The sequence below is a fragment of the Dendrobates tinctorius genome, unplaced genomic scaffold (genome assembly GCF_039654945.1).
Source record: "Dendrobates tinctorius isolate UK_male_01 unplaced genomic scaffold, ASM3965494v1 ptg000214l, whole genome shotgun sequence".
Classification (NCBI taxonomy): Eukaryota; Metazoa; Chordata; class Amphibia; order Anura; family Dendrobatidae; genus Dendrobates; species Dendrobates tinctorius.
In genome coordinates this window covers 4566968-4593679 of record NW_027361881.1, presented here as the reverse complement: position 1 = coordinate 4593679, position 26712 = coordinate 4566968, and the positions used below count along the sequence as shown (strand labels likewise).

The 26712-nt window shown below is 49.3% G+C and overlaps 1 protein-coding gene across 3 annotated transcripts in view; it reads right to left on the bottom strand.

Annotated features, from left to right (window-relative positions):
* The window catches only part of ZC3H18 (zinc finger CCCH-type containing 18), a 90377-nt gene that overhangs the window by 4694 nt on the left and 58971 nt on the right, over positions 1-26712 (bottom strand). For all 3 annotated transcript variants that reach the window (XM_073554931.1, XM_073554933.1, XM_073554932.1), the window contains exons 10-14: positions 3663-3911; positions 3188-3289; positions 2279-2389; positions 1537-1740; positions 1332-1463 (exon numbers count right to left, since the gene is read on the bottom strand). In XM_073554931.1, the coding sequence (XP_073411032.1) occupies positions 1332-1463; positions 1537-1740; positions 2279-2389; positions 3188-3289; positions 3663-3911 (798 nt within the window). The remainder of the gene's footprint in view (positions 1-1331; positions 1464-1536; positions 1741-2278; positions 2390-3187; positions 3290-3662; positions 3912-26712) is intronic.

Here is a 26712-nt window from a genome sequence, read left to right as displayed (position 1 = left end):
CCTAGGAGGCACGTGTCGTCTGCACCAACCGCCAGACGAAAGATTACACTTTGCAATTCAATTCTTCACCATTATCCACACATCCGCTTGCTGTCAGTGAATATGAAACATACATCAAATGTGAATGGGTGTAAAAACAATGGAGAAACCTTAATAAGTGAGGACTAGGACGCCCACAATCGCCGGGCCCGCTGCACTGCAGAGGGATCACTTTCCTGCCCGTCTCTTTCCCTTCTAACAACATTTTGCTGAATGAATAATGTTTACAGTTTTCTCCACCCCAGATGGCGAGCGACCTTCATTCCTCCCAGTTTTCTTCCTGGACTCCCAAATTATACAATGGTTTTCTATGAAATTCCCCAATTTATTCTTTATGAAACGATGCAGACAAAGCAGATCGGCGGCGCAGGGAGCGGCAAAATTCACTGGTGTTTTCCTGGTGATGCATCTGACACCGGAGAGAGGAGTGTTACTTGTACCCAGTGTGTTCCCCTACACAAGACTACAACTCCAAACCTCTCCTGCATGGGAACTACTTTTCATGCACTGCCCAGGTTGTTTTTCCTTGTGTCTTCATGCTGGGAGTTGTAGTTCCACACCACCATATTAACGCATAAATGTATTGATGTCTGATAGAGATCACAAGGGTGGGAAACAAAAAAAACAAACATACCTAAATTTATACCAACGCAGGGAAAAACTGACAAGAAAAGGAAAGTGACGATATTCTTGTATATTTCTAAGATATATAGCAGCGGAATAAAGTGCGGGAGACGCGACAGGTAGAATGCCCCATTACAAAGCACACAGCTGTTGAGGACACGCTCACCTGGATTTCCTGCTCGTGTTTCCAGATGTGAAGCAAAAAAAAATAAAGACAAAACACAAGAGAAGCGATTACAGCGAGCGTAGAAAAGCGGATCACAGTAGATCCTTTATGATCACAGGGATCTAGGACACGCGTCTAAGATCTCTGTGACAGAGCGGCTCTGGTCACATCAGAAGAGACACTTCCTAATAATGTACAGGCAATCGCTTAAGTGGTAACTGCTTAACACGGCCATGATTAACTCAACGCCCCTAATAATATGGCTCCATCCTATTACTACCAGGCTCTTACCGCGGGGGTCGCCCCTCACCCGATATTCGGTGTAGAGGGTAATATTTAGGGGACGATGGCGGCGGAAACTCCACCAGTATCATCAGGTCCATATACAATGAAGGTCCAGAAATCCCGGACACACGTCACTGGTATCATCACTGCCACGTTATACTAACTGGCTCCATCCGTGGACTCCTCTACAGTCTACAGTCTGGTCCTGCCATCATACCTGGATTTTCGAGACGCAGATGGAGAAGGCGAGAGTGATGCAGACGTGGAACGTGATGATCTGGAGAGCGAACGAGACCCGGAGCTGGAGCCGCTGTAGCTGCTGCCGCTGATGCTGCCGCTGACGGTCCTCCTGCAGCAGATGACAGTGTGATACATTGGACGACAGGTCAGTAAATCACTTGGGTGGTCGTTACGTTTCTTACCTTCTTGGCGGCGCTTTCCTTTTTGGCTCTTTCGTTCTGCCGATTCTTTTCTCGCCAGTCTTGGCCGCTTCTGGTCCGACCTTTGGAGGTTTTACTGTTGCAGTGGTGGGGGCGGCAGCAGTGGCGGTTGTGGGGGCAGTGGCGGTGGCGACGGTGGCAGCTGCTGCCGGAGGGGGGGCAACCTTCTTCACAATTAACTTCTCCCTGAACACAGAAATATATTACAGCCTTCTGGCGACCATCTAATGTGTACAGACCACCAGCTGGTGACGTCAGCAGAGGGAAGGATTGCGCACGTTTCTGTTTGCTTTCTGTGAAAGATAGGCCATGTCCGTCAGTGGTTTACTCCTTCTGCTCACAGATACACGTGCACGATCAGCTGAGTCGAGCGTTCATCTAGATATGGATAAACTAAAGGAAAGGTAAATGGAGACCAGGAGACTCAGCCGGAGTCCTAGAAGTGCGCCCATAGCTTAAGAAATACAACCGCATTTCTATTGCACTGGTGCATCCTGCAGTGTAAAGAATGGAGGTTTTCATGACTACACTGAGCAGCATGCCTCCAGTTATCCTCAATATACTTCCATTCTGCACATTACTGTATCTGCTGTAGGTTAGAGGATGCAATGTATGCCATGGGGGGATACAGATGGTGAGTACAGCCATGAAGTATGTACCTAATACAAAGCATGATGGCTGCTGCTGTGCATGCGAGCTCGGTTCTCCCTTATTTCGGACTCACCCTTTAGCGGCGGGGGTGGCAGCTGGGGTAGGTTCTCCCTTGCCTTTTGTGGTGGCTTTATGTGGAGATGGCCTCGGTGATGGAGATGGCGATGAGGAGAAAGATCTAGACCTAAAGATGGAGAAGCAGGTGACAAAACAAAGGTGGTAACTCAGCAGCAAGTGCGAAGGTTATGTAACGAACTGGGGAAGAAGAGATGTATAAGGTATTAAGGCAACGAAATCTGCAAAGTGCAGGAAACACGGGGCTGCACTCACTGCAATGTGTACGAGGCGACAAACACCGGCGGCTGGGTGCTGGAGAACACGACATGAGGCTCCAGATCAGCTCTGCCTGTACTACAAGCTGAGGAAGACCCCGTTATAGAGGAGAAACAATCGACATAAAGGAATCAGCTACAAAAAAGGGGTTGAAAGAGAGTCTCATGGGGGCGAGTGGTGCAAGTGACGTGTCTGCCATCAGTACAACGTCATTGGAAAAAGCTCGCCTCTGATGTGGAAGTGAGCGGATGTCGATGGCACCGAGTGACCCCTTTATACTGCATGGGGTAGCCCTTCACTACACAACTGCCCCCAGTTAGGCAGCAATCTATAGCCACACACGGTGGCGTAGTGCCTTCCTAGTGTCAGTGCACCCCCTGCTATGTGTCCGTCATACAACGCCCTACTTAGCGATTGGGGGTGAAATCCTACTCACCGCTTAAATTAACAAAAAAAATAAATTAATAATAATAGAAAAAAGTTGACAAGTTTATGCAGAAACCAGGAATACAGGCTTCACACCTGAAGTGTCAGTTGCCGGTAACCAGGCAGACCTGTCGGACCGGCATTATTTTCACAGCGAAGATTTTGCCTTTTAGATTCTGAGTTATACAAACAGCAAAAAAAGAAGGAAAAATGTAAACATTACCTGGAACGGCTGCCGGAAAACGAGCTGCGGCTGGAGTAAGAGCTGTACGATGAGGAGCGAGAATTCGAGGATCCCGAGTATGAAGACGAGCGAGAAGAGGATCTGAGAAAGAAACGTCACAAATCATCAAATCAGTACAGGAAAGGAGAGGACTTCATGTTTTACTCCTGCGCTTGCAGTCAATAAATGGAAACTTCAGCGGCAAGGATGCCACATATCTCCCAGCTGAGGGTTTGGCCCATTAACAGCATGGACTCCGAACTGATACACTGCAGGACATTTACCAGGGCTGTGTACAATTGTAGCAAACGCTCAGTTGTGAATAACACTTCGCTATGGCACAAGTCTTGTCCAGGGTTCAAGCTATTGCACGCAGGTGTCAGTCGGCGATATATAACGACATGGTGATGTGACCACAAGGTACGGATCAGATCAGACCAGACTGAGCACCGCAGAGCGATCAGCGCACATTTACCTGGATGAATTGGATCCAGAATCGGAGGACCCTGAGGTGCGGCGCCGCCTGCGCCCCCTGCTTGGAGAACCAGACATGCCAAGTTTCCTTTTTGGGGATTTTGATCGACGCCAGGGGTCCTTCCACTCATCGGCCCTTTTTACGGACGTGGGACCAGATAAATTAGGGGCCACAGCAGATGCAGAGGGATTAGCAGCTGATAAAGTAGCAACAGCAGGAGAATCTTTCTTCAGGGCTTCATTAGGGCGACTGTGGGAACAGAAACAAGAAAACAACATTTCAGTATATTTCTATATTATGTAAGAAATCAAAGCGGCGACATCCCAGAGAACAGCCGCGACATCCCAGAGAACAGCCGCGACATCCCAGAGACCAGCCGCGACATCCCAGAGACCAGCCGCGACAACCCAGAGACCAGCCGCGACAACCCAGAGACCAGCCGCGACAACCCAGAGACCAGCCGCGACAACCCAGAGACCAGCCGCGACATCCTAGAGACCAGCCGCAACATCCCAGAGAATGCCTCCTACCCATCACTAGAGATCAGCGGTGACATCACTGAGAATGTCTCCTACCCATCACTAGAGATCAGCGGTGACATCACTGAGAATGTCTCCTACCCATCACTAGAGATCAGCGGTGACATCACTGAGAATGTCTCCTATCCATCACCAGAAATCAAAGGTGACATCACTGAGAATGTCTCCTATCCATCACTAGAGATCAGCGGTGACATCACTGAGAATGCCTCCCATCCATCACTAGAGATCAGCGGTGACATCACTGAGAATGCCTCCTATCCATCACCAGAGATCAGAGGTGACATTAATGAGAATGTCTCCTATCCATCACTAGAGATCAGCGGTGACATCACTGAGAATGCCTCCCATCCATCACTAGAGATCAGCGGTGACATCACTGAGAATGCCTCCTACCCATCACTAGAGATCAGCGGTGACATCACTGAGAATGCCTCCTAGCCATCACCAGAGATCAGCGGTGACATCACTGAGAATGCCTTCTATCCATCACTAGAGATCAGAGGTGACATCACTGAGAATGTCTCCTATCCATCACCAGAGATCAGAGGTGACATCACTAAGAATGCCTCCTATCCATCACCAGAGATCAGCGGTGACATCACTGAGAATGCCTCCTATCCATCACTAGAGATCAGAGGTGACATCACTGAGAATGCCTCCTATCCATCACTAGAGATCAGCGGTGACATCATTGATAATGCCTCCTATCCATCACCAGAGATCAGCGGTGACATCACTGAGAATGCCTCCTATCCATCACTAGAGATCAGAGGTGACATCACTGAGAATGCCTCCTACCCATCAGTAGAGATCAGCGGTGACATCACTGAGAATGCCTCCTAGCCATCACCAGAGATCAGCGGTGACATCACTGAGAATGCCTCCTATCCATCACTAGAGATCAGAGGTGACATCACTGAGAATGTCTCCTATCCATCACCAGAGATCAGAGGTGACATCACTGAGAATGCCTCCTATCCATCACCAGAGATCAGCGGTGACATCACTGAGAATGCCTCCTATCCATTACTAGAGATCAGAGGTGACATCACTGAGAATGCCTCCTATCCATCACTAGAGATCAGCGGTGACATCACTGAGAATGCCTCCTATCCATCACTAGAGATCAGAGGTGACATCACTGAGAATGCCTCCTATCCATCACTAGAGATCAGCGGTGACATCACTGAGAATGCCTCCTATCCATCACTAGAGATCAGAGGTGCCATCACTGAGAATGCCTCCTATTCATCACTAGAGATCAGCGGTGACATCATTGATAATGCCTTCTATCCATCACTAGAGACCAGCGGTGACATCATTGATAATGCCTCCTATCCATCACTAGAGATCAGAGGTGACATCACTGAGAATGCCTCCTATCCATCACTAGAGATCAGAGGTGACATCACTGAGAATGCCTCCTATCCATCACTAGAGATCAGCGGTGACATCACTGAGAATGCCTCCTAGCCATCACCAGAGATCAGCGGTGACATCACTGAGAATGCCTCCTATCCATCACCAGAGATCAGAGGTGACATCACTGAGAATGCCTCCTATCCATCACTAGAGATCAGAGGTGACATCACTGAGAATGCCTCCTATCCATCACCAGAGATCAGCGGTGACATCACTGAGAATGCCTCCTATCCATCACTAGAGAACAGCGGTGACATCACTGAGAATGCCTCCTATCCATCACCAGAGATCAGCGGTGACATCACTGAGAATGCCTCCTATCCATCACCAGAGATCAGAGGTGACATCACTGAGAATGCCTCCTATCCATCACTAGAGATCAGAGGTGACATCACTGAGAATGCCTCCTATCCATCACCAGAGATCAGCGGTGACATCACTGAGAATGCCTCCTATCCATCACCAGAGATCAGCGGTGACATCACTGAGAATGCCTCCTATCCATCACCAGAGATCAGAGGTGACATCACTGAGAATGCCTCCTATCCATCACCAGAGATCAGCGGTGACATCACTGAGAATGCCTCCTATCCATCACTAGAGAACAGCGGTGACATCACTGAGAATGCCTCCTATCCATCACCAGAGATCAGCGGTGACATCACTGAGAATGCCTCCTATCCATCACCAGAGATCAGAGGTGACATCACTGAGAATGCCTCCTATCCATCACTAGAGATCAGAGGTGACATCACTGAGAATGCCTCCTATCCATCACCAGAGATCAGCGGTGACATCACTGAGAATGCCTCCTATCCATCACCAGAGATCAGCGGTGACATCACTGAGAATGCCTCCTATCCATCACTAGAGATCAGAGGTGACATCACTGAGAATGCCTCCTATCCATCACTAGAGATCAGAGGTGACATCACTGAGAATGCCTCCTATCCATCACTAGAGATCAGAGGTGACATCACTGAGAATGCCTCCTATCCATCACCAGAGATCAGCGGTGACATCACTGAGAATGTCTCCTATCCACCACTAGAGATCAGAGGTGACATCACTGAGAATGCCTCCTATCCATCACTAGAGATCAGAGGTGACATCACTGAGAATGTCTCCTATCCATCACCAGAGATCAGCGGTGACATCACTGAGAATGCCTCCTATCCATTTTCTGCTAGGCCTCATTTCTAGGACTGTCCTCTTGCCCGCATCATGTATGTATATAGGTTTCATACTTGGCAGATGCTCGCGCTGTTTCTGCAGAACTCTTTGCTGCTTATCTCCGCACAGTTTTGTCATTCAAGTCACAGGCAAATTTACTATTTTGTGGGCGAGCGGTGACTCCCGTATTCCTCACAGGGGTCCTGTGGGCCACAGCTTTTTGCAGGTTGAGGAGATGATGTTTCCTCTGCAGTGATGTAAGAGCTGATTGTCAGGGGAAGCTCTTACATCACCCATGGAGGGAAGGAAACAATTCCCGGGAAGCTGCGGTGACAACATCACATAATTACCTGCCGCATCGACACCGACAATATGCAAATACTGATTGTGTGGGCAGGTCGCCTCCGCACTATGGCTGCTGAGCCTCCTCTGTCTGCCTCTAGGTGCAGGGATACTTGCCCAGTATTAGAAATTGGGACAATGAGACACTGCTATCTATGGGGGCTGATATGTGCTGTATAGGCCTTGTGCTCTGTTATCTATGGGGGCTGATATGTGCTGTATAGGCCTTGTGCTCTGCTATCTATGGGGGCTGATATGTGCTGTATAGGCCTTGTGCTCTGCTATCTATGGGGGCTGATATGTGATGTATAGGTCTTGTGCTCTGTTATCTATGGGGGCTGATATGTGCTGTATAGGTCTTGTGCTCTGTTATCTATGGGGGCTGATATGTGCTGTATAGATCCTGTGCTCTGCTATCTATGGGGGCTGATATGTGCTGTATAGGCCTTGTGCTCTGTTATCTATGGGGGCTGATATGTGCTGTATAGGCCTTGTGCTCTGCTATCTATGGGGGCTGATATGTGCTGTATAGGCCTTGTGCTCTGCTATCTATGGGGGCTGATATGTGATGTATAGGTCTTGTGCTCTGTTATCTATGGGGGGCTGATATGTGCTGTATAGGCCTTGTGCTCTGCTATCTATGGGGGGCTGATATGTGCTGTATAGGCCTTGTGCTCTGCTATCTATGGGGGCTGATATGTGCTGTATAGGCCTTGTGCTCTGCTATCTATGGGGGCTATGTGCTGTATAGGTCTTGTGCTCTGCTATCTATGGGGGCTGATATGTGCTGTATAGGTCTTGTGCTCTGCTATCTATGGGGGCTGATATGTGCTGTATAGGCCTTGTGCTTTGTTATCTATGGGGGCTGATATGTGCTGTATAGGCCTTGTGCTCTGCTATCTATGGGGGCTGATATGTGCTGTATAGGCCTTGTGCTCTGCTATCTATGGGGGCTGATATGTGCTGTATAGGTCTTGTGCTCTGCTATCTATGGGGGCTGATATGTGCTGTATAGGCCTTGTGCTCTGCTATCTATGGGGGGCTGATATGTGCTGTATAGGCCTTGTGCTCTGCTATCTATGGGGGCTGATATGTGCTGTATAGGCCTTGTGCTCTGCTATCTATGGGGGCTGATATGTGCTGTATAGGTCTTGTGCTCTGTTATCTATGGGGGGCTGATATGTGCTGTATAGGTCTTGTGCTCTGCTATCTATGGGGGCTGATATGTACTGTATAGGCCTTGTGCTCTGCTATCTATGGGGGGCTGATATGTGCTGTATAGGTCTTGTGCTCTGCTATCTATGGGGGCTGATATGTGCTGTATAGGTCTTGTGCTCTGTTATCTATGGGGGCTGATATGTGCTGTATAGGCCTTGTGCGCTGTTATCTATGGGGGCTGATATGTGCTGTATAGGTCTTGTGCTCTGTTATCTATGGGGGCTGATATGTGCTGTATAGGCCTTGTGCGCTGTTATCTATGGGGGCTGATATGTGCTGTATAGGTCTTGTGCTCTGCTATCTATGGGGGCTGATATGTGCTGTATAGGTCTTGTGCTCTGTTATCTATGGGGGCTGATATGTGCTGTATAGGCCTTGTGCGCTGTTATCTATGGGGGCTGATATGTGCTGTATAGGCCTTGTGCTCTGCTATCTATGGGGGCTGATATGTGCTGTATAGGTCCTGTGGTCTGCTACCTAGGGGGGCTGATATGTGATGTATAGGCCTTGTGTGCTGTTATCTATGGGGGCTGATATGTGATGTATAGGCCTTGTGCTCTGTTTTCTATGGGGGCTGAAATGTACTGTATAGGTCTTGTGCTCTGCTATCTATGGGGGCTGATATGTGCTGTATAGGTCTTGTGCTCTGTTATCTATGGGGGGCTGATATGTGCTGTATAGGTCTTGTGCTCTGCTATCTATGGGGGCTGATATGTGCTGTATAGATCCTGTGCTCTGCTATCTATGGGGGCTATGTGCTGTATAGCGTCTTCTGCTCTGCTATCTATGGGGGCTGATGTGCTGTATAGGTCTTGTGCTCTGCTATCTATGGGGGGCTGATATGTGCTGTATAGATCCTGTGCTCTGCTATCTATGGGGGCTATGTGCTGTATAGGTCTTGTGCTCTGCTATCTATGGGGGCTGATATGTGCTGTATAGGTCTTGTGCTCTGCTATCTATGGGGGCTGATATGTACTGTATAGGTCTTGTGCTCTGCTATCTATGGGGGCTGATGTGCTGTATAGGTCTTGTGCTCTGCTATCTATGGGGGCTGATGTGCTGTATAGGTCTTGTGCTCTGCTATCTATGGGGGCTGATATGTGCTGTATAGGTCTTGTGCTCTGCTATCTATGGGGGCTGATATGTGCTGTATAGATCCTGTGCTCTGCTATCTATGGGGGCTATGTGCTGTATAGCGTCTTCTGCTCTGCTATCTATGGGGGCTGATGTGCTGTATAGGTCTTGTGCTCTGCTATCTATGGGGGCTGATGTGCTGTATAGGTCTTGTGCTCTGCTATCTATGGGGGGCTGATATGTGCTGTATAGGTCTTGTGCTCTGCTATCTATGGGGGCTGATGTGCTGTATAGGTCTTGTGCTCTGCTATCTATGGGGGCTGATATGTGCTGTATAGATCCTGTGCTCTGCTATCTATGGGGGCTATGTGCTGTATAGCGTCTTCTGCTCTGCTATCTATGGGGGCTGATGTGCTGTATAGGTCTTGTGCTCTGCTATCTATGGGGGCTGATATGTGCTGTATAGGTCTTGTGCTCTGCTATCTATGGGGGCTGATATGTACTGTATAGGTCTTGTGCTCTGCTATCTATGGGGGCTATGTGCTGTATAGCGTCTTCTGCTCTGCTATCTATGGGGGCTGATGTGCTGTATAGATCCTGTGCTCTGTTATCTATGGGGGGCTGATATGTGCTGTATAGGTCTTGTGCTCTGCTATCTATGGGGGCTGATATGTGCTGTATAGATCCTGTGCTCTGCTATCTATGGGGGCTATGTGCTGTATAGCGTCTTCTGCTCTGCTATCTATGGGGGCTGATGTGCTGTATAGGTCTTGTGCTCTGCTATCTATGGGGGCTGATATGTGCTGTATAGGTCTTGTGCTCTGCTATCTATGGGGGCTGATATGTACTGTATAGGTCTTGTGCTCTGCTATCTATGGGGGCTATGTGCTGTATAGCGTCTTCTGCTCTGCTATCTATGGGGGCTGATGTGCTGTATAGATCCTGTGCTCTGCTACCTTTGTGGGCTATCGGGGTCTTGCAATGTATCCTAGTAGAGGACTTTCCCAGGTCAGATGCTCTTTGGAGCCGCTCACGTGGTGCTGTTGTGATCACATGCGGCGGCTGCCAGCATTATATGGCTGCATTGATAGTGAAGAGCTGTGACAGTGCCGCGCTGCGAGCGGCCGCGACAGTGGACGGGGTGGATGAGGGCGCTGCACAAACAATCTAATTCCTCCAGGAAGAAAAATAATAGTCAGAAAAACAAGTGAAGGTGAGTAATTAGCAGAGGAAACAGCCGTCAATCATTCACTGCCTACGTAAGCCCGAAGGAGCAGAGCTGGGGCTGCGATCGTTATCTTCGGGCGCTGCGCAGAATACGCGCCGAGTCTTAAGAAGTTCCTTCATAAACAATAGATGTTGACGTCCATCGCTTGGCGCTGGGCAGGAATACGACACAACATACCGGCATTACATAGACAAGCGCGTCAACAAAGGCAGAAGAATCACAAGTCATGGGCGGTAATCAGCGCGCGGGACAAGATTACATGAATTATCAGTGTTTTATGGTCCGAGGTGGCGGCAGATCAATCCCTCATCACATCCCGAGTACACGGCTGCAAAACACCAATAATCACCGTGTCCGCAGGCCGCTCGCCATCTGATGAGACAACATGGCGGAGCGAGCGTGCATAACTGCGAACATGTGCAAGGAAGCGAATCCTGAAGCTGCACGCTCAGGACAATTACTTGCATGGCAATTGCACGTTTCACCAATCTAGATTACTGACCTAGAAATGTGCAAGCTTCATGGGAAAGATGGGGGGAGAATGGCTTGACTAGCAATCCCATATATTCAGGCCTTTATCTAAACTCCTCGACCAGCATTATGCAAACTCAAAGCTAATGAAAAAATTCCTCATGTGGTTATTACCTAATTCCACCAGATCCCAACGGTTTGATTGGTAATTCCCCAATTTCTCTATATATCCGCTCCAATTCACATCCGCTGAATCGATTCCCACCGATTAGAATTGCTAATATGGCAATCGCATTTCACTGCTCTATCGAAGAAAAGATTTGCATTTCTCCGGAGAGGTAGAGATGCTGAAAATTCCCTAATCCGATGCCATGGTCAGGACAGTAAGGTCACATACAAGATGCAAGCGACAGAAAATGCAAAAATTGTCGCAATGTGACAGTATCGGAAAACATTGCACCCGATGCGGCAAGACGAGACGGCTGTGATACACGGGGGTGAAGCCGCGCATCTGAGCAGAGCGACGTTGCCAATACTGCAGCGCGAAGGATGTGTCATTTACTGCTGCACAGAGGAGCCGCCGCCACGCTGATCGCTGGGATTCTGAGAGCGGAGCGCTTACTGCACCAATGAAGGAGCATCCACCCCCCCCCCCCCCTCCAATGCTGTGCCGCCATCACTCTGCTTTGGCATGGGCTTTGGGGCTGAACTCCCCACACTGCCGAAAATTTCTGCCACTTTGTTAGTTCCACTTATCTGAATGGGACTGTACCAGAACTGCCCTAAATGAGGGGCTTATAGGGGTCCGAGAGATCAGCAAGTTACCACCTATTCTGTAGACTGGAGAGAAGTCACTAATTTTGGAAAATCATTTATTTTTTTTAAAATCTCACATCTAATAATCCGGAAAGTCTGTTAATCTGGCACGGAACAAGCAGCAAAAAGTTGGAAAAAGTGGCAACCAACCAGAGGACTCGGGTGCAGACCGCACAGTTACATTACACTTTGGGTCATTTTGCTAATAAATCTGATAATTGAGAATATGTGATGACCCCGGGGCCGATCACTCTCACACGAGATGAAGATGAGGCAATTAATCGTGCACTAGTACGGGTTTACTGCCATGTTTATTGCTCTGTCAATACGTCCCGAGCGGAGCGGATATCACGGCTGTAAATTCTGATAAACAGGAGCATCAGCGAGGAACATGGGTGCAGACACTGCGTCCAACTATCTACCCGACAATAGTAACTACTCGTCTCCCCCGCAGACCAGCCATGTCCACTGTGTCCCTGCGTGTTCATTCAGACACTGAGGGGGGTTTCCGCCAATGACAGTTATTACCTTGTAAAGTTTACAGATTACCTGCGTTATTGGTCTGGGTCACTGCCAAATTTATGTCTTTACTGTAGATTGTATAGTCGTGTTTATTGCTGTATCCTGGGACATGGACACTGCAAGATCTCAGAATACAACTACAGCCACACTGCTGAGGGGTACCTGCCTGCTAGACCAACACTGCTGGGGGAGAACCCTGCCTGCTAGCCCCACACTGCTGGGGGGTACCTGCCTGCAAGCCCCACACTGCTGGCAGGGAACCCGCCTACAAGACCTCCACACTGCTGGGGAGAACCCTGCCTGCAAGACCCCTCACATTGTTGGGGGGGGGGGGGGGACCTGCCTGCTAGCCCCACACTGCTGGGGGGTACCTGCCTGCAAGACCCCCCCACACTGCTGGCAGGGAACCTGCCTACAAGACCTCCACACTGCTGGGGGGGAACCTGCCTGCTAGCCCCACACTGCTGAGGGGGGAACCTGCCTGCTAGCCCAACACTGCTGATGGGGAAAACCTGCCTGCAAGACCCCTCACACTGCTGGGGGGAACCTGCCTGCTAGCCCCACACTGCTGAGGGGGGAACCTGCCTGCTAGCCCCACACTGCTGAGGAGGAAAACCTGCCTGCAAGACCCCTCACACTGCTGGAGGGAACCTGCCTGCTAGCCCCACACTGCTGGGGGGGAACCTGCCTGCTAGCCCCACACTGCTGGGGGGGAACCTGCCTGCTAGCCCCACACTTCTAATGGGGAACCTGCCTACTAGCCCCACACTGCTGGGGGGGGGGGAACCTGCCTACTAGCCCCACACTGCTGGGGGGGGAACCTGCCAAGACCCCCCATACTGCTGGGGGGAACCAGCCTGCTAGCCCCTACACTGCTGGGGGGGGACCTGCCCGCTAGCCCCACACAGCTGGGGGGAGGACCTGCCTACTAGCCCCACACTGCTGGGGGGTACCTGCCTGCTAGCCCCACACTGCTGGGGGGGTACCTGCCTGCTAGCCCCACACTGCTGGGGGGGTACCTGCCTGCTAGACCCACACTGCTGGGGGGGGAACCTGCCTGCTAGACCCACACTGCTGGGGGGAACCTGCCTGCTAGACCCACACTGCTGGGGGGGAACCTGCCTGCTAGCACCTACACTGCTGGGGGGGAACCTGCCTGCTAGACCCACACTGGTGGAGGGGGGACCTGCCTGTTGGCCCCACACTGGTGGGGGGGGGACCTGCCTGCTAGCTCCACACTGGTGGGGAGGGAACCTTCTTGCAAGCTTTTTAACTGCTGGGGGGGTACCTGCCTGCTAGCCCTACACTGCTAGGGGGGAACCTGCCTGCTAGCCCCACACTGCTGGGGGGGGGTACCTGACTGCTAGACCCACACTGCTGTGGGGGGAACCTGCCTGCTAGCCCCAGACTGCTGGGGGAAACCTGCATGCTAGTTCCACACAGGGAGGGGGAACCTGCCTGCTAGCCCCACAATGCCGGGGGGAACCTGGCTGCTAGCCCCAGACTGCTGGGGGGAATCTGCATGCTAGCTCCACACTGGTGAGGGGGAACCTGCCTGCTAGCCCCACAATGCCGGGGGGAACCTGCCTGCTAGCCCAACACTGCTGGGGGGAACCTGCCTGCTAGCCCTACACTGCTGGGGGGGGGGAACCCGCCAGCTTACCAAACACTGCATCATTGCCGAGGGTGGTGCATGGCACAATCCGGTCAGACGTACCCCAGAAGAGAGACCCATCACCAGCACAACAGTAGCAAAATGAAGAAAGGTTATCAACATGACGGAAAGATTTATATGTTTATAATAAATTCTACATATTTCCATCACATTTTCTGGATCAATCCCTCGAGGCTTGTGAGGCCTCTGCTTGCTGTCAGTTAATAGGAATCTTCATGAATTGCTCTTGATCCGGATCGGTCCTGGACATACGGTGTGTTACAGTTATCAGTTGTGCCTTGTAACGAGCTGCGTGTCCATCATATGATCAGAGCAGATTCCTATCCAGTGGGATACAAAGAAAGCAAGCAGAGATCTTGAAACCCTTATCTTCATAAATGGTTATTTGTCATAAAAGGGTCTTAAATACAAGCAATTTTGTAATTCAATGTTTATGAAAATATTCAGCCATTTTTGAGATAACACTTGTTTACAGTTCGTCACCTTGGAAACCGACCGCTGCTGGGAAAATATGTGCAGTGCTTACAAACTTTTGTATTGCTTTTGTAAGCATGGTTCTGAAGCTGGTGAGATTGCTGGAGCATGCAGTTATCTCCTAATCTTGCCTGGCTTCATAGTCGTGCTTACAAGTTAAGACAGTAGCAGTGGTCGGTCTCCTAGGTAACGAGAACAAAAAGTGTTAAAATCTCATGAATGACTGCAATTTTTGATAAGTAGCAAATTACAAAATTGCTCGTTTTTACAAGGACTATCAGACCTCTGATCCCTCGCTCACATTATGCTACAGAGACGCAGGATACTAAATCATGCTCTAGAATGCGGCCTCTTCTGCAGTCACACGAATTGCTAGAACTGAATGGCAGGACACGATTACAGCCGCAATGCTCAGAGGCGGCTGTCTGCACAGGGTTCACGTCAGGATGATGTGAGCCCGCAGCGTACCTGCACACAACGCCCCCAGTGGTCAGCTGCAGCATGGCGGTGACATCACATGGGTGCTGTGAAGTGAGAATTTCCACTGATGTAGGTGGCCTGCATTCCTGCACTGCTCAGAGAGATGACATTTTATCACGTAGACAGATATTTGATCCAAGTAAATTGAATGCAGCTAAAAAAAACAACAAATAAGCGACAAAGGAGCGAAAGAAATGACATTACATGTGAGCCAGCCACGACCACGTCGCGCCCCAGACACAACCATACACACGTGCAGTCGGCAGCGCATCTATAGAGGGAAATGGGTAGCTCATCCTCACACTGTCTATTAATTCCCACCCATCCTCTACAGCGGGAGAACGAGGCAAATAATTAGGGATTCCATCAGAAGCCGTGGCTCCAAAGGTATCTACATCATAGCAATAAAGAAAAGGACAGGAGTCTAAGAACTGATGTGGGAAAGGAGGTGTCAAGAGTAGAGATGAGGGAATTTGTTTGGATTCCCTCTTATTCAGTAAGCTATAGTGCTCACCGAATAAGCTGCAGAGGGAACCCGGCCTCCTGGATTGCGACGGCTGATCAGGTGATCAGCGCCGCAGCTGCACGTGTCAGGGCACTGCGGGGGGCACAGATATACAATGACATCAGTGGTAATCACTGCGGAGTGATAACTGCGCGGGGACAGATATGCGATTGGATCAGTGGTGATCGCTGCGGGGGGGACTCAGATATACAACAATGGCATCAGTGATTTTGCACACCCCACTACAGAAGGTGTGAAGACCAAAACAAGGTCAATTTCCGTGGCCCCAATGGAGGCAGGAGAGTCCGGACGCCATTGGATTATGAGGGGTAACATGCCCACTGGCCACATTCGGTATACAGGGGGGGCACACTTGTTGCAGATCATCTATGCAGAAGTCACAGGAAAAATATCGTTGGCACTGATTCACGCTGTTTTTGGAACAATAAATAAAATGACGGGAAAATCTCTTTATAACACTGGTGCATTCACCGGAAACGTGCTGTAAGCTGCAGTGAGACATACGACCTGTACTCCGGAAGCAGCACATCAATGTCATGCAGCATGGATGCCACGCAGCATGGATGCCACAGGCCGAGCATTGTTCTGCCAGCCGATATCTCCCCCCGATGGCGTCACGCTGCGTGTTACCAGATAACATTTGATCGCTGCTTGTTCCTGAAGGAATCATTTCCTGTGTTTACAAAGTAATCGCTGAGCGGCTTGGAAATAAACTCCATCCAAAACGCTGGACCCTCCACTGAGCACGCAGCAATGAGCGTACCGGCCCTTTAAGTAAGCACACCAAGGGTCACGGAGGTTACTGTGCTCCCGAGTGACCGGGACACAACCGGGTGCCCGTCCACACCTGCCGACGTCACCGCTAAATATTAACTCGTGCCAGGCTGCTATTTTTACCCATCTATATCAGCCCAGTGATCTCACGCTGGAACCATCTACGTCCTGGATGAGATCCAGACCCGATAATAATCCGCCCCGCCTGCGTTACAGCAGACGTCTGATAATCCAGAATGAATGGGCCCGGAGGACACACTCAGGATTATCGGCATTACCGGCTCCAGGCCCGCCGGCACTAATGGCTCTGGGCCCCCCGGCACTAGTGGCTCCAGGCCCAGGGCCGAGGTACTGCCGTGTACTGGAACGTCCAGTCCTCACTGTGCACAGGAGGAAACAAGTCATGTAATAAACTCCGCAAACAATTATTTCATAGAGAAAACAGGAAGTGGAAAGATCGGATTTTACTCCAATGTCATCGCCCGGGCAGGAGGAGCGGCCATGTGTCCGACGCCGTCCACACATCCTCCCTAAGAAAAGCTGGTGAAATCCCAGATTGGTCAACAGTGGACGAGGAACAGGCTGCAGGCTAAATAGGAGGCACACGCCCTGATGTCACACTGTGCCCGCTGCTACGGGGCGAGTATATAACACAGGGCGAGCGGTGCCAGCAGCAACAAACCGCACATCCCTCTGTCAGTCACCATAAACGTCAGCCACGTCCAGAAAACACGGACCTGGAAGTGTAAGAAAAAGACAGCCCATAATAGTTATTCCAACACTATACCCCATATACAGTGCAGCCACCGCATACCTCAGAGCTGCACTCACTATTCTGCTGGTGCAGTCACTATGTACATACAATACATTACTGATCCTGAGTTACATCCTGTATTATCCTCCAGAGCTGCACTCACTATTCTGCTGGTGCAGTCACTGTGCACATACATTACTGATCCTGAGTTACATCCTGTATTATACCCCAGAGCTGCACTCACTATTCTGCTGGTGCAGTCACTGTGTACATACATTACTGATCCTGAGTTACATCCTGTATTATACCCCAGAGCTGCACTCACTATTCTGCTGGTGCAGTCACTGTGTACATACACTCACTGGCCACTTTATTAGGTACACCATGCTAGTAAGGGGTTGGACCCCCTTTTGCCTTCAGAACTGCCTCAATTCTTCGTGGCAGAGATTCAACAAGGTGCTGGAAGCATTCCTCAGAGATTTTGGACCATATTGACATGATGGCATCACACAGTTGGCGCAGATTTGTCGGCTGCACATCCCTGATGCGAATCTCCCGTTCCACCACATCCCAAAGATGCTCTATTGGATTGAGATCTGGTGACTGAGGAGGCCATTTGAGTACAGTGAACTCATTGTCATGTTCAAGAAACCAATCTGAGATGATTCGAGCTTTATGACATGGCGCATTATCCTGCTGAAAGTAGCCATCAGATGCCTGTTCTTAGCTGAGAGGAGTGGTACCCAGTGTGGTCTTCTGCTGCTGTAGCCCATCTGCCTCAAAGTTCGACGCACTGTGCGTTCAGAGATGCTCTTCTGCCTACCTTGGTTGTAACGGGTGGCAATTTGAGTCACTGTTGCCTTTCTATCAGCTCGAACCAGTCTGCCCATTCTCCTCTGACCTCTGGCATCAACAAGGCATTTCCGGCCACAGAACTGCCGCTCACTGGATTTTTTTTCTTTTTCGGACCATTCTCTGTAAACCCTAGAGATGGTTGTGCGTGAAAATCCCAGTAGATCAGCAGTTTCTGAAATACTCAGACCAGCCCTTCTGGCACCAACAATCATGCCACGTTCAAAGGCACTCAAATCACCTTTCTTCCCCATACTGATGCTCGGTTTGAACTGCAGGAGATTGTCTTGACCATGTCTACATGCCTAAATGCACTGAGTTGCTGCCATGTGATTGGCTGATTAGAAATTAAGTCTTAACACACAGTTGGACAGGTGTACCTAATAAAGTGGCCAGTGAGTGTACATTACATTACTGATCCTGAGTTACATCCTGTATTATACTCCAGAGCTGCACTCACTATTCTGCTGGTGCAGTCACTGTGTACATACATTACATTACTGATCCTGAGTTACATCCTGTATTATACTCCAGAGCTGCACTCACTATTCTGCTGGTGCAGTCACTGTGTACATACATTACATTACTGATCCTGAGTTACACCCTGTATTATACCCCAGAGCTGCACTCACTATTCCGCTGGTGCAGTCACTGTGTACATACATATTCAGGATTGAGAGTCCTCAGTAGTTGATACCTTTTAATGGCTAACTGAAAAGATGGTAATACATTGCAAGCTTTCGAGACTACTCAGGTCTCTTCATCTGAATCAGGTCTCTCAATCCTGAATATTTTTCTATCCACTGGCTAACACGGTACAAAGATATACATCTTTCCTGTGTACATACATTACATTACTGATCCGGAGTTACATCCTGAATTATACTCCAGAGCTGCACTCACTATTCTGCTGGTGCAGTCACTATGTACATACATTACTGATCCTGAGTCACATCCTGTATTATACCCCAGAGCTGCACTCACTATTCTGCTGGTGCAGTCACTGTGTACATACATTACATTACTGATCCTGAGTTACATCCTGTATTATCCTCCAGAGCTGCACTCACTGCTCTGCTGGTGCAGTCACTGTATACATACATTACTGATCCTGAGTTACATCCTGTATTATACTCCAGAGCTGCACTCATCATTCTGCTGGTGCAGTCACTGTATACATACATTACTGATCCTGAGTTACACCCTGTATTATACTCCAGAGCTGCACTCACTATTCTGCTGGTGCAGTCACTATGTACATACAATACATTACTGATCCTGAGTTACATTCTGTATTATACTCCAGAGCTGCAATCACTATTCTGCTGGTGCAGTCACAGTATACATACATTACTGATCCTGAGTTACACCCTGTATTATACCCCAGAGCTGCACTCACTATTCTGCTGGTGCAGTCACTGTGTACATACATTACTGATCCTGAGTTACATTCTGTATTATACTTGAGAGCTGCACTCACTATTCTGCTGATGCAGTCACTGTGTACATACATTACTGATCCTGAGTTACATCTTGTATTATACCCCAGAGCTGCACTCACTATTCTGCTGGTGCAGTCACTGTGTACATACATTATATCACTGATCCTGAGTTACATCCTGTATTATACCCCAGAGCTGCACTCACTATTTTGCTGGTGCAGTCACTGTGTACATACATTATATCACTGATCCTGAGTTACATCCTGTATTATACCCCAGAGCTGCACTCACTATTCTGCTGTGCAGTCACTGTGTTCATACATTACATTACTGAGTTACATCCTAAATTATACCCTAGTTTAGTCCATAACAATGAGTGCAGCTCTGGAGTATAACATACGATGTAACTCAGGATCAGTAATGTAATGGATGTACAAAGTGACTGCACCAGCAAAATTGTGAGTGCAGCTCTGGAGTATAATACAGGAGGCAACTCAGGTTCAGTAATGTATGTACACAGTGACTGTACCAGCAGAATAGTGAGTGCAGCTCTGTAGTATAATACAGGATGTAACTCAGGATCAGTAATGTAATGTATGTACACAGTGACTGCACCAGCAGAATAGTGAGTGCAGCTCTGGAGTATAATACAGGATGTAACTCAGGATCAGTAATGTAATGTATGTACACAGTGACTGCACCGGCAGAATAGTGAGCGCAGCTCTGGTGTATAATACAGGATGTAACTCAGGATCAGTAATGTAATGCATGTACACAGTGACTGCACCAGCAGAATAGTGAGTGCAGCTCTGGAGTATAATACAGGATGTAACTCAGGATCAGTAATGTAATGCATGTACACAGTGACTGCACCAGCAGAATAGTGAGTGCAGCTCTGGAGTAGAACACAGGATGTAATTCAGGATCAGTAATGTAATGTATGTACACAGTGACTGCACCAGCAGAATAGTGAGTGCAGCTCTGGAGTAGAATACAGGATGTAACTCAGGGTCAGTAATGTAATGTATGTACACAGTGATTGCACAAGCAGAATAGCGAGTGCAGCTCTGGAGTATAATACAGGATGTAACTCAAGATCAGTAATGTAATGTATGTACATAGTGACTGCACCAGCAGAATAGTGAGTGCAGCTCTGGAGTATAATACAGGATGTAACTCAGGATCAGTAATGTAATGTATGTACACAGTGACTGCACCAGCAGAATAGTGAGTGCAGCTCTGGGGTATAATACAGGAGGTAACTCAGGATCAGTAATGTATGTACACAGTGACTGCACCAGCATAATAGTGAGTGCAGCTCTGGAGTAGAATACAGGATGTAACTCAGGGTCAGTAATGTAATGTATGTACACAGTGATTGCACAAGCAGAATAGCGAGTGCAGCTCTGGAGTATAATACAGGATGTAACTCAAGATCAGTAATGTAATGTATGTACATAGTGACTGCACCAGCAGAATAGTGAGTGCAGCTCTGGAGTATAATACAGGATGTAACTCAGGATCAGTAATGTATGTACAGAGTGACTGCACCAGCAGAATAGTGAGTGCAGCTCTGGGGTATAATACAGGAGGTAACTCAGGATCAGTAATGTATGTACACAGTGACTGCACCAGCATAATAGTGAGTGCAGCTCTGGAGTAGAATACAGGATGTAACTCAGGGTCAGTAATGTAATGTATGTACACAGTGATTGCACAAGCAGAATAGCGAGTGCAGCTCTGGAGTATAATACAGGATGTAACTCAAGATCAGTAATGTAATGTATGTACATAGTGACTGCACCAGCAGAATAGTGAGTGCAGCTCTGGAGTATAATACAGGATGTAACTCAGGATCAGTAATGTATGTACAGAGTGACTGCACCAGCAGAATAGTGAGTGCAGCTCTGGGGTATAATACAGGAGGTAACTCAGGATCAGTAATGTATGTACACAGTGACTGCACCAGCAGAATAGTGAGTGCAGCTCTGGAGTATAATACAGGATGTAACTCAGGATCAGTAATGTAATGTATGTACACAGTGACTGCACCAGCAGAATAGTGAATGCAGCTCTGGAGTATAATACAGGATGTAACTCAGGGTCAGTAATGTAATGTACACAGTGACTGCACCAGCAGAATAGTGAGTGCAGCTCTGGGGTATAATACAGGATGTAACTCAGGATCAGTAATGTATGTACACAGTGACTGCACCAGCAGAATAGTGAGTGCAGCTCTGGGGTATAATACAGGATGTAACTCAGGATCAGTAATGTAATGTATGTACACAGTGACAGCACCAGCAGAATAGTGAGTGCAGCTCTGGAGTAGAATACAGGATGTAACTCAGGATCAGTAATGTAATGTATGTACACAGTGACTGTACCAGCAGAATAGCGAGTGCAGCTCTGGAGTATAATACAGGATGTAACTCAGGACCAGCACAGCTTTTCCCCTCGGACAGCAGATATTAATAACGTTTGGTTGCTCCTCCTGGGGATGATCTGGAGATAAGACCTTGATGATTTTATCCATTACATCTACATTTCTTATCTGCACTTGTGTAACGACTTCCAGGATTGATCTGGTTTTGGTGACTTTGACGACAACAAGATACAAAATAACGTTATAGTCTTTTCTATTATTCGATTATGCAATAAGGGAAATGACTCACATCCGGCCGAGCGGAGAGAAAAAGTAGATTTCTACACTAAACAATTCCAGGTCAGTCTGGTTCACTGCCACCTTCCAAGGGGGCGAATAAAAAACACATACAAGATAAAAATATCACTAAAAACTTACTGAGAAGGTATCAAAAGGCAGTAATGGTAACAAAAGCAACCAGGAAAATGGACGGATCAGTGACGTCCTGCACTGATGCCAGAGGAGCGCCGACGTCCTGCACCGACGCCGGAGGAGCGCCGACGTCCTGCACCGACGCCGGAGGAGCGCCGACGTCCTGCACCGACGCCGGAGGAGCGCCGACGTCCTGCACCGACGCCGGAGGAGCGCCGACGTCCTGCACCGATGCTGCTCACATAGCCATTTGCTACACAACCTGGCAGCAGGTTACTAGTCCTCTGGTGATAATCTCCAGTTTATAAACTGACTATCAGAAGTGCAGCAAGCAGCCCCATTAGTGACATTGCTGGAATCAGGGTCTCCATCTCTATATTATGCTGCTGTCAGATTAGGTGACAATAAATAGGCAGACAGATTGCTTTAACACCAAGCAGCACGCTCCATGAGTGACACAGAACACACAGATCCACGGCACACGGCCACGCCTGAGCGCAGACACTTCCTAGGCTATTATTAGCTCCATCTATTAATAGATGCACGGCTGAACAGACCAAAGGCGAGAAGTGCTGAGCTGGAAAGCTGAGCGAGCAGGTCAGGAGCCGCCGCTGCCACGCAGGGAGAAGCGCCCGTATCACCGAGGATGATAACTATACAGATCAATGCACAGCCGGCACCGACACCAGGCTGAGAGTGTGCAGCCACAATACATTATCAGACAAGTGAGCAAACGAGCGCTCAGCCAACCGCTGGGCAAGGAAACGCTTGACCAGTAAGTGAGCAAACGGCTCAGCTGACCGCAGGGCAAAGAATCGATCAATCGACCAATAAGTGAGTAAATGAGCGCTCAGCCAACCACAGGGCAAGCAAATGATTGCTCGACCAATAAGTGAGCAAACAACGGCTCAGCTGACCGCAGGGCAAGCAAACAATCGCACGACCAAAAAGTGAGCAAACAACGGCTCAGCTGACTGCAGGGAAAGCAAACGATCGTACAACCAATAAGTGAGAAAACAACGGCTCAGCTGACCGTAGGGAAAGCAAACTATCGCACGACCAATAAGTGAGCAAACAACGGCTCAGCTGACCGCAGGGTAAACAAAGGATCGCACGACCAATAAATGAGCAAACAACGGCTCAGCTGACCGTAGGGAAAGCAAACGATCGCACAACCAATAAGTGAGCAAACAACGGCTCAGCTGACCGCAGGGAAAGCAAACGATCGCACAATCAATAAGTGAGCAAACAACGGCTCAGCTGACCGTAGGGAAAGCAAACTATCGCACAACCAATAAGTGAGCAAACAACGGCTCAGCTGACCGCAGGGTAAACAAAGGATCGCACGACCAATAAATGAGCAAACAACGGCTCAGCTGACCGTAGGGAAAGCAAACGATCGCACAACCAATAAGTGATCAAACAACGGCTCAGCTGACCGCAGGGTAAACAAACGATCGCACGACCAATAAATGAGCAAACAACGGCTCAGCTGACCGCAGGGAAACATGGATTTTTGTGAGTACTCACCGTAAAATCCTTTTCTCCGAGACACTCATTGGGGGACACATACTGTGGGTGTATGCTTCTGCCGCTAGGAGGCTGACACTAAGTGAAAAAAAGAGGTTAGCTCCTCCGCAGTATACACCCTCGCCCCTATTGCGGGCGGAAATCAGTTTGGTGCCAAAGCTGTAGGAGAACAACAAATCATACAGGTACAACATGTCCAAAGGAAAACACCACCCTTATATCAAATAGGTGAACAGATATTCATTTAAACAAAACAAGAGCCAACTGGCTAATAGGGTGGGTGCTGTGTCCCCCAATGAGCGTCTCGAAGAAAAGGATTTTACGGTGAGTACTCACAAAAATCCATGTTTCTCCTTCGTCTCATTGGGGGACACAGATACTGTGGGACAGCCTAAAGCAGTCCCTGGGTGGGAGATTGACTCACCGATCCAAGCTACATGCACCTCTTTTTTAAAGGTGCGCCACCGTTGCTTGGAGAATCCTTCTACCCAGACTCGCATCCGCAGAGGCCTGAGCACAGATATTATAATGTTTGGCAAATGTGTGCAGGCTGGACCAGGTTGCTGCCTTGCAAACCTGTTCCGTCGAAGCCTGGTGCCGAAGCGTCCAAGAGGCGTCCACTGCCTGGGTAGAGTGCGCTCTGATCCCTGCTGGAATCGGCGTGCCTCTAATGCGGTAGGACTCCTAAATAGTCAAATAAATTCATGTGACTATGGTCGACTTTGAGGCAGCGAGTCCCTTCCTGCGCTCTTCAGGGAGCACGAACAGCATGTCCGTCTGGCGAAAGGGTGCCGTCCGCGACACGTACCTCCGGAGGGCTCTTACCCGGGTACAACGTGTGAAGAGCCTTTTTCCACCCGGTGCCCTGGTGCTGGACAAAATGAAGGCAAAACAACGTCTTCATTAATGTGAAAAAGAGAACACGACTTTCGGCAGAAAAGGAGGGCTGGTCTGAGGACCACCCTATACTTATGGAAAGTGAGGAACGGAGCTCGGCAAGATAGAGCTGCCAGCTCACAAACCCGCCTGATGGAAGTGATGGCCACTAGGGAAACAACTTTCCAGGAAAAGTACCTAAAAGAGATATCCTAAAAGCGGTTCCAGTGGAGCTTCCTGCAGACACTTAGGACCATGTTAAGGACCCAGGCGTCCATAGGCGCCTTATAGGGAGGGTATCAAGTGCGATACTCCCTGGATGAAAATTCTTCACCTGCAAATTGGTAGCAATTCTGCACTGGAACAGGACGGATAAGGCCGATATTTGTCTTTTGCGGGAACCTGGGGCAAAGCCCGAGTCTAATGCTCTACCGACTGAGCTATCTGGGCTCTCTAAGCCCGACTGGAGAAAAGCCAAGATGTCAGGGATCGAGAATCTCAGTGGAGAAACACCGCGGCCTCGACATCAAGCAAAGAACACCTTCCAGGTGTGGTGGTAAATTCATGCTGAAGCAGGCCTCTGGGCGCTAGTCATTGTAGCGACCACCTTGCTCCCGAACCCTGCCTGGGTTAAGATCCCAGATTCAACGGCCATGCAGTCAAACACAGGGTCCCTGAGTTCGGGTGGCACATCGGCCCTCGAGACGGTAGATCTGGGCGCTCTAGCAGGCGCCAAAGAACGTCGACGAGCAGCTGCATTAGATCTGCGTACCACGCTCGACGGGGCCAGTCTGGGGCCAGCAGAACCGCCGGCCCCCCTTCCGTCTTGATCCCTTTGCTGACTCTCGGGAGTAGTAGCAGTGGGGGAAATAGATATGGGAGGCGAAACTGGTTCCATGGCAGAACCAGCGCGTCCACCGCGACTGCCTGCGGGTCCCTGGCCCGAGCGACATATGTGGGCACCTTGGCATTCACTCTGGAAGCCATCAGGTCCACATTCGGAGCTCCCCACAGTTGACAAATCCGCTGAAGAACTTCGGGATGTAGAGACCACTCTCCGGATGCAAGACCCTGCCAGCTGAGGAAGTCTGCTGCCCAATTTTCCACGTCAGGGATGTGGACAGCCGAAATCACTGAGTGGTTTGCTTCGGCCCACTTAAGAACGTGCCCCACCTCGCGCATGCTGTTCTGGTGCGGGTGTCCCCCTGACGAATTATGTAAACCACCGCCGTGGCATTGTCCGATGGAATCCGGACGGGGCGGCCTGCTAGAAAGTGATGAAACTTCTGCAGAGCCAGCTGAATTGCTCGTATCTCCAATAAGTTGATCGGGAGACGTGCCTCCTGTGGCGACCACCATTCCTGGGTTGTGTGGTGGCGAAACACCGCTCCCCAACCGAGGAGACTGGTGTCGATTGTCATTGTCAGCCCATGACCTGAAGGGAAAAATTTCCCCTAGGGCGGAGAGGGAACTGGTTATCCACCATCCGAGTGACTGCCTGACTTGAGAGGACAGTTGGCACCGCCGATCGAGCGTGAAAGGATTCTTGTCCCAGGCTGACACTAGGCGTGCTGCAGGGGGTGAAGATGGAACTGGACGAAAGGTATCGCTTCCATTGCTGCCACCATTTTCCCTAGGATCTTCATCCCGGATCGGATGGTATGAGGGACTGGTTGGCGTAGTGTCCGGACACCCTGCCGAAGACTAGCACCCTTACCCTGAGGAAGAATTACCAAACATTGGCAAGTGTCGAAGATAGGAAGGAGATCCTCTGAGCTGGGACGATTTCTTTGTATTAACCAACCATCTAAGCGGCAAGAGTAGCGTGGCCCTTGACCAAGAGGATGTCCAGACAAGGCAACACGCCTAAGGCTCGAAAATGCAGTGTAGCCATGACAATTGCCATAACCTTTGTGAACACTCTGGGAGCTGTGGCTAACCCGAAGGGTTGCGCTACGAACTGAAAATGTTGAATGCTGATGGCGATGAGGAGGAAAAAATGGGAATATGCAGAGATGCATCCTGGTTGTCTATTGAGGCCAAGTATTCTCACTGCTCCATG